We start from the raw sequence: 18,743 nt of genomic DNA, 5'->3' as shown, positions 1-18,743 counted from the left end.
TCCATCCAGAAGCTGAAGAGCAGAGACAGGAGACGCTGGCACTCTTCTACTGATGTGCTCTCTCCCTCAGCTCGCCTCCGACTGACTGCAGCTCCACGAGCGACTAACAGGCTGTGAGGAGAGAGGAGCCCTGAGACATAGCCCGACTAATTCCATCCGCCATACGTTAGCCGCTAACTAATCCCAGGAGGTGCCCAATGCATCAATGCTCCCAATAGCAGGCACACAGTAAGGTTGGGACCCAAGTGCCCCCCTCCGGGATATTTACCCCTCCGTCACTTTACCTGACACAGCCCCCACAGCTACTTAGCGCTTCCACCACAAATACAATGTTCTAATATGATTTACTATAATGCAGAGAAGAAAGGGAGAGAACAGGATTTTCGGAGAACTGTTGCAATGCATCTTTGCTTTACAACTTGAGCCCTGGTCACACCGGCAGTACTTAAAGGGATAGTCCCCTGAGTGGCACAGATTGTATAACCTGGACGTTCATGCACTGTCCAACACACTAATAATCCTATTACTTCTCTTACAGTGTGCTCTGTCATTTAAAACATCTTTGTAGAAATCAACAGTATAAGCGAAATATGAGAAACTACGTAACAGGTTTAATAAGCAGAAGAGCTTCCTTCTGTGCTCACATGGCGGCTTCTTTCCCTCCTCTATATGTTCATTATCAAGAAAAAAAACATTGATATCACACAGAAGCAGAGGGAAGACCGGTTTGCACTGCCCATTATAGTCTATGGAGGGGGGAGGGGCCGAGGGGGGTGAGTGAGCAGGAAGAGGAGAGAAGCAGCCTGTGCAATGTACAGACTGTGGCCACAGAAAATGCTGGATTGTGTTAGAGTGATCAGAGCTGGTCTGGGAGGTTTTCCACAGTGAGGTAGGATTGTGGGGTGTTTTTTAGTGTATAAGAGGAAGCAGAGAGGATAGTCTGTGTCCGCACTGCAGCAGAGCACAGGGAAAGGAGATACAGAGATGGAGCCTGCAGGGGGCAGCACAGAGGCTGGTATACATCCACAGGGATAGAGCCTGCAGGGGGCAGCACAGAGGCTGGTATACATCCACAGGGATGGAGCCTGCAGGGGGCAGCACAGAGGCTGGTATACATCCACAGGGATAGAGCCTGCAGGGGGCAGCACAGAGGCTGGTATACATCCACAGGGATGGAGCCTGCAGGGGGCAGCACAGAGGCTGGTATACATCCACAGGGATAGAGCCTGCAGGGGGCAGCACAGAGGCTGGTATACATCCACAGGGATAGAGCCTGCAGGGGGCAGCACAGAGGCTGGTATACATCCACAGGGATAGAGCCTGCAGGGGGCAGCACAGAGGCTGGTATACATCCACAGGGATGGAGCCTGCAGGGGGCAGCACAGAGGCTGGTATACATCCACACTGCAGCAGAGCATAGGGAAAGCAGATACAGGGATGGAGCCTGCAGGGTGGTAACAGAGGGAAAAGGCATAAACTAGTAACAGGATGGCCAGATATAATTCTACTCCTCATATACATACACAGGACAGTGCTGCTCCTCATATACATACACAGGACAGTGCCGCTCCTCATATACATACACAGGACAGTGCCGCTCCTCATATACATACACAGGACAGTGCTGCTCCTCATATACATACACAGGACAGTGCCGCTCCTCATATACATACACAGGACAGTGCCGCTCCTCATATACATACACAGGACAGTGCTGCTCCTCATATACATACACAGGACAGTGCCGCTCCTCATATACATACACAGGACAGTGCTGCTCCTCATATACATACACAGGACAGTTCTGCTCCTCACATACATACACAGGACAGTGCCGCTGCTCATATACATACACAGGACAGTGCCGCTCCTCATATACATACACAGGACAGTGCTGCTCCTCATATACATACACAGGACAGTGCCGCTCCTCATATACATCCACAGGACAGTGCTGCTCCTCATATACATACACAGGACAGTGCTGCTCCTTATATACATACACAGGACAGTGCTGCTCCTCATATACATGCATGAAAAGTCCCCTAATATAAGACTTACACTTTAAGTAACATAATGCATGCTGCTCTGAGAATCGAGTGATAACACACCACTGGTCTTGGCTGGCATTGAATATTGTGGATTTTACTCAGCACTGAAAACATTTGCTCAGGATGGCGGCAGGAGATCCGGTAATCAGGTTCTATAGAAATCGCAGTTCTGACAGCCAATTAGGAGTGGCATGTAGGTCAGGAAATCTGATAAAAAAAAAAACAAGGCCGACCTGATTGTGACTATACACCTCCGGGTGGAGGGGCATGATGGGAGTTGTAGTTCTGCAACAGCTGGAGAGCCACTGGTTGGGAAGCATTGCTGTATAGACTGAGAATTAGTGTGGATAATACGGTATAATAGTATTTGTAAGGAAGAATCCGCTAAAGCTCTGTCTCTGTACAATAAAGGAACACTACAGATTTAAAAATCTAATAAAAAATATTCACAAATATGTCTGGAGGGTTAGGGTTGTAGCTAGAGGGGGTAGCGAGATGAGGCTCCGGAACACAGAGCCAGCAGGGTGCCAACAAGCCAGTCTGTTTGTTCTGGGTGAAGGAAGCCATGCTACAGGGGCAGGCATTCTTCTAGACATCAGTTATTAGTAATAATTCCCTTATTACCTCTCTACCCTGCAACCTGTCCAATTCTTCTTCTTCCGATTGCGGATGTCTGGAAACGCTCCATTAACCCCCAGTGTGTTTCCATACAAGATATCCACGACCAGTGTTACACTGCGGCCAGCCTCTCCTTGGCAGACTACATCCCACCACAATCCATATTTAAGGTGCTGTGTTACCTTATATCACGTGAACAGGCCTGCGCCACATGTTAAAGTGGTTTCAAATCTGTCAGATAGGCAAATCCCTTATACAGTCTACAATGAAGCATGGGCTCCATTCAGACTAGCGGTCTCCTCTTAGCACTGATGTCTCATACGTCTTTTGACCCTTTATTAATGCAAAAACATTGTGCAAAAAATCTCATGTGGCAAATGGAATCTGTCAAATTCTGTCAACATTACAGTCAGTCCTGATGGAAACTGCTGAATCACAGCGCCACCTGCTGGACAAGTCTGAACAGGGGAAAAAATAATGAGAAATAAAAAAACGCTGCACAAGTGCGGTCACGGCTGATTAAGAGAGATGGAACCTGGATTATATCTCCCAGGATATAATCACTAATAATTCAATCAGTAAATGTAGAACCTAACACATTCAGAATATTAAATTAATATGAACTTTTTTTATTCCTAGCATTTTATGAGAAGACGTATCCAATGGAGTAAGTGAGAAAAGAACGGACAGGAATGTATCAGAAATAATGCACACGGCTCAGCGACGCTTCTATCGATCTGCAGCCACGTCCAGCTGGATGGTTAACTAGAAACTGCAGGGAATCGGAGGTATAAGTGTCCTATGGTGTTCTTAAAGGGAATAAGTCAGGCTAGATATCCCCTCTAAGCTTCCTGCAGAATGGTGTAGAGCAGAAGGAGCTGAGCAAGGAGTGGAAATAGATTCTGTATAACTTGTCATTGACAGATCTATATTCCAGACATTTTGGAGCTCAGGTGCCCAGTGGGCGGTTCTAATCAGTGACAGTTATTTCTGTGACTCATAAAGGGAAGCTGCCAATCACTGATTAGAACCGCCCACTGGACTGATTAGCTCAGAATGAGGAAGAATATATAGAAATAAATGTCCCTACCAAAGCATATATCAATCCGCTCAGCGAATCCTTCTCTATGACAGGCCGCCTGCAGCTCGGACATCATGGTCATGGCATCAGATTCCCTTTAAGCTCAGTTCTTCTGCAACTCGGGCTCCCATGGGAGGAGGCTGTAAAGAGCGGCACACATTCTGGCATTCACTGAATATTGCATACGCTTTGGAAACGTGGAAAAAAAAGCCCAGTATTGGTAACCTTATTGTATCGAGTAAGCCGGACCGTTTGATATATAGCTACAATTTGGGTTTTATAGCTTTTTATTTTAATGGAAAACATCAGTTTCTGAGAGCGACGAGTTAAGTAAGAATTACTGAGAAAGTCTCCACGTAATGAAGCTTTGCCAGGGAAAAGAAACCGCTGAATGCTCTCAAGTTAATAAGATTGGACAGGGGACAGCGAAGCCATCAGCACGGTCAGAACGGAGGCGACGGCGGTTCAGCATAACTAAACATGACATTTACAGCCAGAAGCCAGAGAACATGGAAGAGCGACACAAACATGGCTGCTGGCCGCCGCTCACTACACCTTGGCAGGTACACCGTCACATACAAAGATCATAGACAATCAGCTCCAAAGCCGTTCGGGGAAAGCTAAGAAAACCAGTGACTGACGCCATTTGGAAATGTTAAAGGTGCTCGGAAAAGAACGTTTGTATCTGACCAAAGAATATCAGAGTATTATAGTCACCGAGGAAAGAGAGGCCGCGACCGAGCCAAAACGTCCGAACATTCACTGCCGCCATAGGGATAATAGGCACCGCTGACTCATCACTGACACACCGGCCGCCATAGGGATAATAGGCACCACAGACTTATCACCGACACTCCGGCCGCCATAGGCATAATACGCACCGCCGACCCATCACCGACACTCCGGCCGCCATAGGCATAATACGCACCGCCGACTCATCACCGACACTCCGGCCACCGTAGGGATAATAGGCACCACAGACTTATCACCGACACACCGGCCGCCATAGGCATAATACGCACCGCCGACTCATCACCGACACTCCGGCCGCCATAGGGATAATACCCACCGCCGACTCATCACCGACACTCCGGCCGCCATAGGCATAATACGCACCTCCGACTCATCACCGACACTCCGGCCGCCATAGGCATAATACGCACCGCCGACTCATCACCGACACTCCGGCCACCATAGGCATAATACGCACCGCCGACTCATCATCGACACTCCGGCCACCATAGGCATAATACGCACCGCCGACTCATCACAGACACACCGGCCCACATAGCTTAGCGCCTCCACCGTCTGACAGGCAGACTGCCCCACACTATGCTAAAATAATCTTAAAGGGAACCTGTCACATTTTAGATGCTCCGTGTTATACAGCAGCTAGAGCTGCGCAGACTAACATATATATAGTTTTATGGGAAAGGATCCAAGATAACTTTAACCTATGCTCACTCTGTGTTAAAGAGGTAATCCGGGCAGGGGCCTCTTTAATATACGCCTGGGGATAGGTTGTTTGAAAATAATAAAGCACACTTACCTTCCTGGCACCTTCATCGCTCCATCCGACCGCCTCTGGGTCCTAGTGTTATGACAATGCAGGCGGCCCAGACAATCAGCAGCTGCAGTGGTGTCCTCCTCAGTCACTGATTGGCTGGGCAGGGCTGCAACGTCATGAAACCAGGACCCAGAGGCAGCCGAGCAGCGGGACGGATCAGTAAGATAACAGCAGCACCACTTCCTGCAGGACATACAGCAGCTGATAAGTACTGGAATACTGGAGATTTTTTTAAAAGAAGTAAATTACAAATCTGTAGCACCAGTTGTTTTGAAAGAAAAAAAAAAAAATATGTGAACAACCCCTTTAAGATCCTCCTGACAACGAGCTGTAATAGATGAGCAGGCAATGTGGAGGCCGTCGGATGACCGCAGACTGTTCTGCATGGCGGCAATAGCTAAATGCCATTTTATTAACGTAAATGAGGTGACTGCTATATCAGCGATTATCCAAACTATCCCCGATCCATCAGTGCGACAAAGTCTTATTTGTAGCGACGTTAAACACATAAAGCGCATTAGATACAGCGGATAATTTTTATGGGAATCGCTTTCTCATCACGTACAATAAAGTCATTTTACGTCTTTCTAAGCTATAACATAATCATAAAAAGTCGCCTTTTATATTTTAATGCCAAAGCCGCTATATGTGCAAATTAAAAGCTGTGAGATGTGTACGAGCGCGGCGGCTCTGATCCTCCATTTATACCATTGATAGGACACTTAGTTTACTCAATCGCCTGAAGAGACCCCGACATTCGGGTAATGGGCCAGAACTGTTCTGTATATACAAAAGAGGATGGAGCTGTGGAGGGTGGGGCCAGTACTGAGGTGGGTGGGGCCAGTGCTGCTAACACATGTAATGTACTGAACTGGTTTACTATAGATATGGTCCAAGATAAATTAAACAAACTCAATGTAACCAAAGCTCCAGGACCTGGTGGATTACACCCCAGAGTTCTTAGGGAACTCAGTTCTGTAATTTCACTACCCTTGTATGAAATATTCCGTGATTCTTTGCTTACTGGTATTGTGCCGAGGGACTGGCGTAAGGCAAATGTAATGCCGATCTTCAAAAAGGGCTCTCGAACTTCCCCAGGTAACTATAGACCCGTAAGCTTAACGTCCATTGTGGGGAAACTATTTGAGGGGCTTATAAGGGACTACATCCAGGAATATGTGGTGGCTAATAGTATTATAAGTGATAACCAGCATGGTTTTACTAAGGACAGAAGCTGTCAAACCAACCTAATATGTTTCTATGAAGAGGTAAGTAGAAGCCTGGATGGCGGCGCGGCTGTGGATATAGTGTACCTGGATTTTGCAAAAGCGTTTGACACAGTCCCTCATGGACGTCCGATGGGTAAGTTAAATTCTATTGGTTTGGAAAATTTAATGTGTAACTGGATTGAAAACTGGCTTAATAATGGTACCCAGAGAGTGGTGGTCAATGATTCCTACTCCGAATGGTCCCCGGTAATAAGTGGTGTACCCCAAGGGTCAGTACTCGGCCCTCTTCTGTTTAACTTGTTTATTAATGATATTGAGAATGGAATTAACAGCAATGTTTCTATCTTTGCAGATGACACCAAGCTTTGTAGTACAGTACAGTCTATGGAGGATGTGCAGATGTTACAGGATGACTTAGACACTCTGAGTGTTTGGGCGTCCACTTGGCAAATGAGGTTCAATGTGGATAAATGTAAAGTTATGCACCTGGGTACTAACAACCCACATGCATCATATGTCCTGGGGGGAGTTACTCTGGGAGAGTCACTGATGGAGAAGGATCTGGGTGTACTTGTAGATAATAGACTACAGAACAGCACACAATGTCAGTCAGCTGCTTCTAAGGCCAGTAGGATATTGTCATGCATTAAAACAGGCATGGACTCTCGGGACAGGGATATAATATTACCGCTTTATAAAGCTTTGGTGCGGCCCCATCTGGAGTATGCCGTCCAGTTTTGGAACCAGATTTATAAAAAGGATGTTCTAGAGCTGGAGAGGGTACAAAGACGGGCAACTAAACTAATAAGGGGAATGGAGCATCTTAGTTATGAGGAGAGATTAAAAGAATTACATTTGTTTAGTCTGGAGAAGAGACGTTTAAGGGGAGATATGATTAACTTATTTAAATATATAAATGGCCCCTACAAGAGATATGGGGAAAAGATGTTCCAGGTAAAACCCCCTCAAAGGACAAGAGGGCACTGCCTCCACCTGGAGAGACAAGAGGGCACTGCCTCCGCCTGGAGAGACAAGGGGGCGCTGCCTCCACCCGGAGAGACAAGGGGGCGCTGCCTCCACCCGGAGAGACAAGGGGGCGCTGCCTCCGCCTGGAGAGACAAGGGGGCGCTGCCTCCGCCTGGAGAAAAAAAGGTTCAATCTCCGGAGGCGACAAGCCTTCTTTACCATGAGAACTGTGAATCTGTGGAACAGTCTACCACAGGATCTGGTCACAGCAAAAACAGTAGAGGGCTTCAAAACAGGAGAGACAAGTTCTTAGACCAAAATAATATAGATGCATATGTATAGAACATATCACCCCTCCTCCTTCCCTGTATCCATCCCCTCCTTGGTTGAACTTGATGGACATGTGTCTTTTTTCAACCGTATTAACTATGTAACTATGTAACTATGTAACTCTGCGTTTGATGATGGTAATAAAGTGCAAACAGGGAAGAGAAACTTCTGGCCATTCAGATTCCATAGGTTCAATGTCAGCCCCTAAAGGGGGTATACGGTACCCTAGACATGATGATGAATAAGCAGCCAGCACTGTAAGGCACAGTATACTAGTACTATAGTAATCCTGCTACTACTATCCTAGGCTGCCGGGGGTTGGTTGCTTGGCTGTAAATACTGCGGATCATATAGAATATAGATGCAATACTTTCTTGCAAACTCATTGATAGAAGTCCACCCTGAGAAACAAACTCTGTAAGCAGGTTTATGCCATCCTATACTGCTCTATAATATCCTCCATGCTGCTGCTTCTAAAAAAGTGTTCTATAGACTTAGAATAGAGCAGGATCCCCTCATCTATGTTTGTGCAGTGTATATGAGACACCACAGCTGATGGTCTCTGTACACTACATTAGGGACATCTAAAAATGTGAGAATACACCTGCAAGAAGGAAAATTCTCATCCAATTTATACAATGGCCAGAAATTGTGCTATTTCTTATGTATAAACCGGAGAATGTACTCTGAAAAGGTTAACTGAAAGGTGACCCTGGCAACAATAGGTTTCATTATTCTTTTATATAGAGCCCCATTTTTAGGTCATGATGGGGGTTGTAGTTCTGCAACAGCTGGAGACACATGTTGGGGACTACGGCCCTACAGCAAAACCGGGTCACAAACATTACACATAACAATAGAAAGTGGTAATACATAGTAAGAGCAGCGCTGGAAAAAACTGGAGGTGGAAATGCAACTTTCTAGGAGAACGGAGATAATCCAACAGATCAGACAATGCAAATATTATTATTATTATTATTATTATATATGTATTTTCTATATACAGCAGCAAAATGAGTGTATAAACACCAGAAATGTGCAGGAGTTAAAAGTTAGAAGTGGATTCAAATGGGAAGGAAAATATACAGGGATGACGTGTACTTGTCTTTCCTGTTGGATCCTCTTCTGGCTTTGGCACAAAAACTGCTATGTGTGAAACCGGCATTAACCATGTACGTGAACTGATAGTTCCCCTTTAAAACACTATCAGCAGAGGGGGACGAATCCAACCTGCTGATAGCCCGCTAATGCACACAGGACACCAAGGGGGAAGGCATGTCCCTTACCTTCCTCCTCGGCGCTGTTCCCATGCTGTTAGCAGTGCAATCCTTGGCACAGAGCACCGTTAGGAGCACTGCCTGCCCCCAAAGCACCGAGCCTGCTCCATTGACTATTATCATTAGAGGGAGTGGTCTGGCTTGTGCTCTGGGGGCGGGGCAGTGCTCCTAATGGTGCTCCGGACTGAGGATTACACTGCTAACAGCACAGGAACAGCGCTGAGGAGGAAGATAAGACACATCCCGATCTCTTCCTGTGCACATTGGGGGCTATCAGCACATAAGATTCATCTAACCTGCTGTTCCCCTGGACTAATACAGATCCATAACCTGGAAGTGTGAATGGGCCCTTACTGAGAATCGATACAACACGGGGAGGATTCGTCCTCCACCAGAAGTGTCTGCAGAAAGCTACTGATCAATGTTTTGCCACCCACATCATCATCTTCCTCTATTATTATTGATGGCTGCTGCTCAATAGTCGCTTCACCTAGATGCTTCAACAGAAAATAAATGTGATATTTTCTGACACATACGGATTCCTCTCCCTGAGGAAATCTATGGGAGACATAATGAAGGGAATCTATTCTTTCAGCGCTGAAACCTCCATCACGTCTGCGTTAGAACTCAGCAATTGTATTAATAGAGAACTGCAGATTGCAAATGGCACAGAATTATATATATACTGTGAGAATAAAGCAGAGATGCATCTAGGGAAATATAGCAGGAGCTTCACGGGATATCTACAACGCACGTCCTGATGGGATCGCAAGCGACATTCATCAAGGTTCAATGGAACCCCGTCTGCTGTGGACAAAGGAACGGCCGGCGTCTATATCCATGGAGGGTCTTACCTGTAGCTGCATCTTCAGCTGTCGTAAGCGGCTGACATCTTGCTGGACTCCCTCACGTTGTGATGCGTCCATGAGAACGTTCACTGTGGTCTCCGCTTCCTGGATCCACTTCATAAAGTTCTCATGATCTTTGACCAAGACCTGGAAGTTTCTAAGCTCCTTCTCCAATACGCTCTGTCGGTCGCCAACCCTAATAGAGCAAAGAGACCAAACTAAGTATCGGTTACCGCATCCAACTATATAACAGGAATATGCACACAAGGGAAGTTACATAGTATCAGAATAATAACAGGATTAAAACAATTTCTGCAGGACATACAGCAGCTGATGAGTACTGGAAGACTGGAGATTTTTTAATAGAAGTCATTTACAAATCTGTATAATTTTCTGACACCAGTTGACTTTTTTTTCCCTTCGATCACAAGATACATATATACTCCTCCATGCACAGGATACAAGCAGCAATCCACTGTATCAGGACGGGAGAATCTGACACATTGTTTAAGCGGTGTCAAGGATAATTGGGAACACAGAAGTAAATGTTTCCTCAGACGCTGCCATCTGTTACTTAATAATTGATAATATTATCCGATCTCTCGATCACATGGAGCTTGTTTCTCCTACACATCGCAGCACTATGTTCCTCTATGATCAGGATTGTATTGGCTGAAGGTTCACAATTCATTCCCCAGATAGGTCATCAGTACTGAGTCATCCCTCAAAGCGTTACACACAAAAGGCCAGGTACAACGTCCTTCATTTAACCTCTAGCATTTCCTCTATGCCGCTGAGGGGCTTCAGTCTTGCAGGAGCCGACTGAGACAGTCCACAATGTCTGAAGACAGATTGCATCCGCTAAGAGACAGCTCCCATCCTATGGTACAATCATTTTTCATACAATGCGAGTTTTAATTTAGAAAAGCAACAAGGACAAGCGATAATTAAAGGGTTATCCCCAGGTCAGCTAATAAGGTTACTAGGAGGCCTCAAGATTGATGTGTTGTCTCCTTCCCCTGATCTGCTGCTCCTCCTATTGCTGACAGCTGGTTGTATAGTGGTCAGACATATAGTCTACATATATTCTATAATATCCACAAAGAATTCTGAAGAAGGAGGATATGTAGCCATCTTCTAGAATAAAAAGACTTTGCTCTCTGGCGCCACCTTTTGGAGGTAGTATCCCTGCATGTTTGACTTAGGAGCCTTAGAACATGACTGGGGATTTTAGTAGTAAAACCAGAATTACTCCCAAAGAAGAACGTCCCCTTTCTGGCTGTGCAGACAGCGGCTTCAGGGATATTGCCCTTTGTCCGTACAGATCAGGGTGCTGGCTGCCGATGGGCAAGATCAGTGCTGGTTCGCAGTGTCTTTACAAGGCACATTTAATCGGGTGGTCAGGTCACAGGGACGGTCGCTGTATCGATGGTGAAGCCATCGCTGTTATCGGCCGCACATCCCCCTGTAAGGGCTCTATCACACCAATCTCCACACTTGGTCGATTACCGTCTGTTCCGGCTCAATTGATATAGGACATGTTAAAAGACAATGATCGGTGGAGATGCACAAATGTCGCCTGATCGCTGTCTTTAAACAAAACAATCACGATAGCGACAGTCGGCTGCCTGTTACTCAGTGCAATAGGAGCAGAAGCTGCAGCCACTCTCTTGAATGGGCCCCTCCTGTAGCTCAGCACAGACCGCAAGCAGGGAACAAGGAGGAAGAGAGTGCTGACCTGACAGTATAGCCAAAATAATAATAATAATAATAATAATAATAATAATAATAATAATAATAATAATAATAATAATATCCAATATAATAATAATGATTATTATTATTATTGTTAATATTATTTTTATTATTATTAATAATAATAATCTTCAGTCTCCCTAGAAGAAGCCACATACTCGCAGGCTACAGCTTTAAGCTCTTGGTGGATATCAGAGGGATCAGGGAATGGATGGAAAGTAAAGCATATGTTAATCCGGTCATTTCCATGACAATAAGAGCGGCCATTGTCATTTCACCTTTGTGTTTTCTCCTGTCTGCGAGACCAGAATCTCCATTAGTGATAAAAGAAAGAAAAGCAATAAGAGTTTCCATGTTTCCTGGTGAGGGGGTGAGGGAGTGCGGGTGCAGCGCTGCCGGGCGGTCACCCATAGAGGTTCCTATTCCTGGAAATCATTCACGTTTCACATCAGAGACACCACAACCATTCATGGGACCCAAGCCACCAGGAGATCTATCTACTATCCGGCGGCCACCTATCCAATCCCGATATAAGAAACTCTTCTCTATTTCTTCAGAATAAAATTACATCTAGTAGAGAAGAGAGATGAGATCCGACGCGTTTTATAGAATCTGTCTATAGTATAAGAGCCAACATTAGAGCAACTACTGGAGGTCACATGACGTGCGACAGCCGAGCGATTACTGACTGGGTGGGGTACGTAGTTTGATATAGAGAGAACTTCTGGGTCATTTCAATCATAATACAAGGTATCTTGTATATTACTGTAATAGCAGCAATGGTACGGACAGGCGCTCTGCCCCTTTATCCCCACTCCCACTGGTGATGTATCAGTGGATGGAATTATAATGGAGCCTATGGAACTTATTACTGGTAGACGCCATTGCAGGAAGTTCCATAGGCTCCATTATAATTCCATCTACTGATACATCACCAGTGGGAGTGGGGATAAAGGGGCAGAGCGGGAGCTGCTGAGCGCTTCTGCCCCCTGTCCTAGCGCCCAGCAGGGGTCTCAGTGTAACGTACAGGGGGTTGGGGGTCTCAGTGTAATGTACAGAGGTTGGGGGTCTCAGTGTAATGTACAGGGGGTTGGGGGTCTCAGTGTCATGTACAGGGGGTTGCTTTATTAATCAGGTATGTGCCCACTACGGAACCTGGATGGAACTCCTGCCACTCGTGTGCATGTACGCTGCTCCCATAGGCTTCATTCTATGGTTTGTCAAATTCAGCCACCTACCCGGAGAACGAGCGGGTTAATTGTTCGGGCGGACGGTGGAATCTGGCAAACCATAGAATGAAGCCTAAGGGAGCAGCGTAGATGCACGCGAGTGCGAGCTGCGGAATCCATGGCGGGAGTTCTGTCCAGATTCCGTATTGTGCACATACCCTTACATTGAGGTATTAACACTGAGGGGCAACTTTACCAAATACCCCAAGTCATTTCTGGGAACCAATACTTCCGGCCGGCCCAGATACCCTTAGAGGACTCAGATTCCACCTCACTACCTATCCTATTCACAAAAGGCAACTCCACATATACCACCACATATACCACCACATATACCACCACATATACCACCACATATACCACCACACCTCTAGATGAACAGCAGTGACCCATCTCTGGTCCTGTTATGTGGCGTAACAATGAGTAAAAGTCACTGTTGTACCTCGTTCCAGGAGAGAAAAGAGCGCTGCACCTCACACCTATGGCTGACACTAGTGCCTCTCGGCTACATAAAAAACAGCAGAATTCTGTATGTTAATTGATCAAGCCATACTGCCCCATGTACCAACGTGCAGGTCTCTGATACACATGGGTCCCTACACTAAGTCCACACTGTGCCGGCCAGTGACCGCCACCCCCACCAAACGTGCACAGGCCGGGAGGGGAGACCATGGAACGGCCCTGCAACCTCCATGTCACAGGACCAGACCCAAAAATCCCCCCAAAAAATGGCCAGCCGGCATTATCGGCGGGGAAGGCTGCCCCCAAACAGCACAAGCCTGGGTAAGGTATTGCGCTCACCATTACTACTGCATTACTACTGTTGTACCTCACGGCCTCCACTCCCTGGTGTCTGAATTACTCTGCTCCTCATCACCATCAAGGGCTTCTCCATTATCACCTCAGGCAGCAGTAATAGAGAGAGGCCCCAGGGGGAACTACAAGTACCATCATCACCATCTATAACACCTCAGGGGGAACTACAAGTACCATCATCACCATCTATAACACCTCAGGGGGAACTACAAGTCCCATCATCACCAGACACCTAGGTGCAGTCCCCTCTATAATCTCTGTGGCCGTATTTACCTCAGGAAGGGAGAGGGTTATTAGCCCTCGGCCTGTGACAGGATAGATCTCCATTTATTCCTCATACCCTCCATCCTCCCTGACACCCCCCGCACTCCAGGCGGCTACAGATATACAGGCGGCTACATATATACAGGCGGCTACATATATACAGGCGGCTACATATATACATGCGGCTATATCAGCACCCGGACCCCCAGCCATGTTGCTGTGACACGTCAGAAGTTTGGTTATAGATAGGAACCCTTTATCTCTATACCACTATCTGTGTGCACCGCATCATACTTATAGTTCTCACATATCTGACAGAGATCACACTTTAGATTCAGATCAGTCACTATATCAATATAAAAAAATCCTAATAAAAAGGTCAATGCTCTTCATTACCAACACCAAGTATACGGCTGATAAATAGTGTGAATGCACGGAAGGATACAGGCTGCATTGTGGATTATTTCTGGGAAGGGGTCCCGGTCAGACAATAGGTTTATATGAGACAATAGCTTTATATTAGACAATAGCTTTGTATGAGACAACCGCTGATGTCACAACTTCCTAATAGAATTGTGAAAAGACTCAATCATGGATCTTCCCTTTAACTACTGGGTAAATATCATTAAGATTGTTTTTTTCCCTGTATTTTAATCCATTTCTAATATAGAAGCAGTAATTACCTGTCAATCTGCATTTCTGAGAAAGACCTTCCTCCCCATACAGCAACAATCTATAGAAACACAATTCTGTATATATACGGGAACAGGACTCTGGAGAAATCAAAGAGCGGGAAGACACAGGCGACTGGCTGGGACACCGCAATAACGTTCTTTAGTCTCTTCTGTATCGGTGTAATACTAATGTCACTCAAATATTTGCAGAAATTTTATGATATTACTATGAAAAGAAACACACAAAGGCACTGCAAACCCTTAAAGGGGTACTCCATTTTTTTTTTTTTTTTTTGTAAGTCTTTCAAATGTCCATAAAAAACCTCTCCTGCTCTGGACAGTTCCTGACATGGACAGAGGTGGCAGCAGAGAGCACTGTGTCAGACTGGAGAGAATACACCACTTCCTGCAGGACATACAGCAGGTGATAAGTACTGGAAGACTGGAGATTATTAAACAGAAATAAATTACAAATCTGTATAACTTTTCGAAACCAGTTTTGAAATGAGAAAAAAATAAATGCTGGAGTACCCCTTTAACTACAATGGTTCCTCTGAAGGACAATATATAGATGATTTCTACATAAAACATTTATCTGATTAGAAGAAAATGAAACCAGGTTCCAGGTCCCCGGACATGTTTTCTGGTTTTCCTTTCAATGGTTCTTTAATCAATTCAACTATTTTCTTCATATTCCATAGGTGTCCCATCACTAGTATGAACCTCTCCACTTCTCCGGAACACGGAAATCCCTCCAAGAAATTAAACTCCATTTCATTGCAGCAGAATAATAAACGTGAGAACCGATTAGATTTCCCCTACAATGTGACAGACCGTACGTCACCCTCCTCATTCACAACAGCATTAAACAAATATTAGCTCTTCATGTTACACTGCTCGGCGCTGCCCCTCCGCCACAGCAGCCCCTCCGCCACAGCAGCCCCTCCGCCACAGCAGCCTCCCCGCCACAGCAGCCTCCCCGCCACAGCAGCCCCTCCGCCACAGCAGCCCCTCCGCCACAGCAGCCTCCCCGCCACAGCAGCCTCCCCGCCACAGCAGCCTCCCCGCCACAGCAGCCCCCCCGCCACAGCAGCCTCCCCGCCACAGCAGCCTCCCCGCCACAGCAGCCTCCCCGCCACAGCAGCCTCCCCGCCACAGCAGCCTCCCCGCCACAGCAGCCTCCCCGCCACAGCAGCCCCTCCGCCACAGCAGCCTCCCCGCCACAGCAGCCCCTCCGCCACAGCAGCCCCTCCGCCACAGCAGCCCCTCCGCCACAGCAGCCCCTCCGCCACAGCAGCCCCTCCGCCACAGCAGCCCCTCCGCCACAGCAGCCCCTCCGCCACAGCAGCCCCTCCGCCACAGCAGCCCCTCCGCCACAGCAGCCCCCCCGCCACAGCAGCCCCTCCGCCACAGCAGCCCCTCCGCCACAGCAGCCTCCCCGCCACAGCAGCCTCCCCGCCACAGCAGCCCCTTCCCGCCACAGCAGCCCCTCCCCGCCACAGCAGGCTCCCCGCAACAGCAGCCTACCCACCACAGCAGCCCTTCCGCCACAGCAGCCTCCCCGCCACAGCAGCCCCTCCGCCACAGCAGCCTCCCCGCCACAGCAGCCTCCCCGCCACAGCAGCCCTTCCGCCACAGCAGCCTCCCCGCCACAGCAGCCTTCCCACCACAGCAGCCCCTCCGCCACAGCAGCCCCTCCGCCACAGCAGCCTCCCCGCCACAGCAGCCCTTCCGCCACAGCAGCCTCCCCGCCACAGCAGCCCTTCCGCCACAGCAGCCTCCCCGCCACAGCAGCCCTTCCGCCACAGCAGCCTCCCCGCCACAGCAGCCCTTCCGCCACAGCAGCCTCCCCGCCACAGCAGCCTCCCCGCCACAGCAGCCTCCCCGCCACAGCAGCCCTTCCGCCACAAAAAACGGATAGAAAAAAATGGGTGCATTTGTATGAATCCATTTTACCATTATTATAAAAAAAAAAAAAAAAGAAAAAAAAAAAAAAGGTCAAAACGCATTTTTTTTAGCACAAATGTGGTTGACCAAGTTTTTTGTGTACAAAAAAAAAAAAAACAGATGCGTTTTGATCCTCCGACCCAAGAGCTTAATCACTAAAACTCTCCGTCTGTCAATGAAGGCAGGCAGCACTGGGGACCCCCCTAATGACTCATGGTTCAGGTAGCATTAAGACCTCTTTGATGACTCATGGTTCAGGCAGCACTGGGGACCCCCCTAATGACTCATGGTTCAGGCAGCACTGGGGACCCCCCTAAAGACTCATGGTTCAGGCAGCACTGGGGACCCCCCTAATGACTCATGGTTCAGGCAGCACTGGGGACCCCCCTAATGACTCATGGTTCAGGCAGCACTGGGGACCCCCCTAATGACTCATGGTTCAGGCAGCACTGGGGACCCCCCTAATGACTCATGGTTCAGGCAGCACTGGGGACCCCCCTAATGACTCATGGTTCAGGCAGCACTGGGGACCCCCCTAATGACTCATGGTTCAGGCAGCACTGGGGACCCCCCTAATGACTCATGGTTCAGGCAGCACTGGGGACCCCCCTGATTATTCATGGTTCAGGCAGCACTGGGGACCCCCTGATTATTCATGGTTCAGGCAGCACTGGGGACCCCCCTGATTATTCATGGTTCAGGCAGCACTGGGGACCTCCCGATGACTTGTGGTTCAGGCAGCATTAAAGGGATGACTGTTTTCTTTAACAATTCGGCTTTGACCACTGTACAGAAGATGAGACTGTAAGTGGAAATACAAGATCTCATCTCCACGTCTTATGATATTGATATTAGTTCTATCAATCTGTTACTGAGTGACCGCACAGCGACATAGACCGGAAAACTTACGGCTTTCTCCTCGACCATATACACAAAAACTAGCTAAAAGAAATACATTTTATATACAACATATAACCTATTATATACAACCTATATTATATACATCTCCTAACCTATTATATACAACCTATATTATATACATCTCCTAACCTATTATATACAACCTATAACATATTAATAGGATGGTAAATGGCTGATCAATGGTGTCTGACAGCTCGGAGCCCAACATTTAAATTGAAATTGGTAAACTGGAGTCAAGCGTGGCTGAAAGGAGCTAAAGGGCATGGTGCACTAATTCAGTGATCAGGGGCTTACAGTGGACGGCTATCATTGCTATTTTAAAGGGGTACTTATTAGCTGCTGTATGTCCTGCAGGAAGTGGTGTATTCTCTCCAGTCTGACACAGTGCTCTCTGCTGCCCCCTCTGTCCATGCCAGGAACTGTCCAGAGCAGCAACAAATCCCCATAGAAAACCTCTCCTGCCCTGGACAGTTCCTGACATGGACAGAGGTGGCAGCTGAGAGCACTGTGTCAGACTGGAGAGAATACGCCACTTCCTGCAGGACATACGGCAGCTAAGTACTTGAATACAGAAGAATTTTTAAGTAGAATTGCAAATATATATAACTTTGTGACACCAGTTGATTTGAAAGAAACATTTGTTTCTCCGGAGTACCCCTTTAAGCCTATGTTAACCTCAGTAAAAACTATGCATCATTTATACAGATGCAATTTAGAGATGATATCTGGACTGAGATTTCCTTCTGGTTATTGGTGTAAATAGTCAATAGCTCATTGACCGCCACATTGGGAACAATTTAGCTGGAGAGTTGATTAGCTATAAAGTAGATTAATGTGGACTCTTCCTTCGGGGTGAATCACCATAGTGAGCGCTCTCTCTCTCTGCGCACATGCTGAGCAAGCAGGACGCAGCGTATGCCAATAGAGAATGCAGAGAGATGTCAGCTCTGAAGCCAACAGGATTGTGAATCTCGATCTATAATACAGGGTGTAAGTCATGACAGGGGAAAGAACTGGCATGGGGCTCGGCTGAGCACTGCTGCCCCTTTGTATCAGGGATGGGGGGTCTCAGCAATGATCACACGCGCACTTTCTAGCACCAGTTTATTTGGTTCCAGAACTACCCCTTTAAGTGACATGACATAAATCCCATATGAGGATCTTTCTGCT

The 18,743-nt window shown here is 47.2% G+C and overlaps 1 protein-coding gene across 5 annotated transcripts in view; it reads right to left on the bottom strand.

Annotated features, from left to right (window-relative positions):
- UTRN (utrophin) overlaps nucleotides 1–18,743 on the bottom strand; it is a 410,412-nt gene that overhangs the window by 206,525 nt on the left and 185,144 nt on the right. For all 5 annotated transcript variants that reach the window (XM_069954241.1, XM_069954239.1, XM_069954240.1 and 2 more), the window contains one exon: nucleotides 9,974–10,163. In XM_069954241.1, the coding sequence (XP_069810342.1) occupies nucleotides 9,974–10,163 (190 nt within the window). The remainder of the gene's footprint in view (nucleotides 1–9,973; nucleotides 10,164–18,743) is intronic.

The sequence above is a fragment of the Dendropsophus ebraccatus genome, chromosome 15, assembly GCF_027789765.1.
Source record: "Dendropsophus ebraccatus isolate aDenEbr1 chromosome 15, aDenEbr1.pat, whole genome shotgun sequence".
Classification (NCBI taxonomy): Eukaryota; Metazoa; Chordata; class Amphibia; order Anura; family Hylidae; genus Dendropsophus; species Dendropsophus ebraccatus.
Note: the sequence above shows the minus strand (reverse complement) of the source record. Positions and strands in the feature narration are given on the sequence as shown.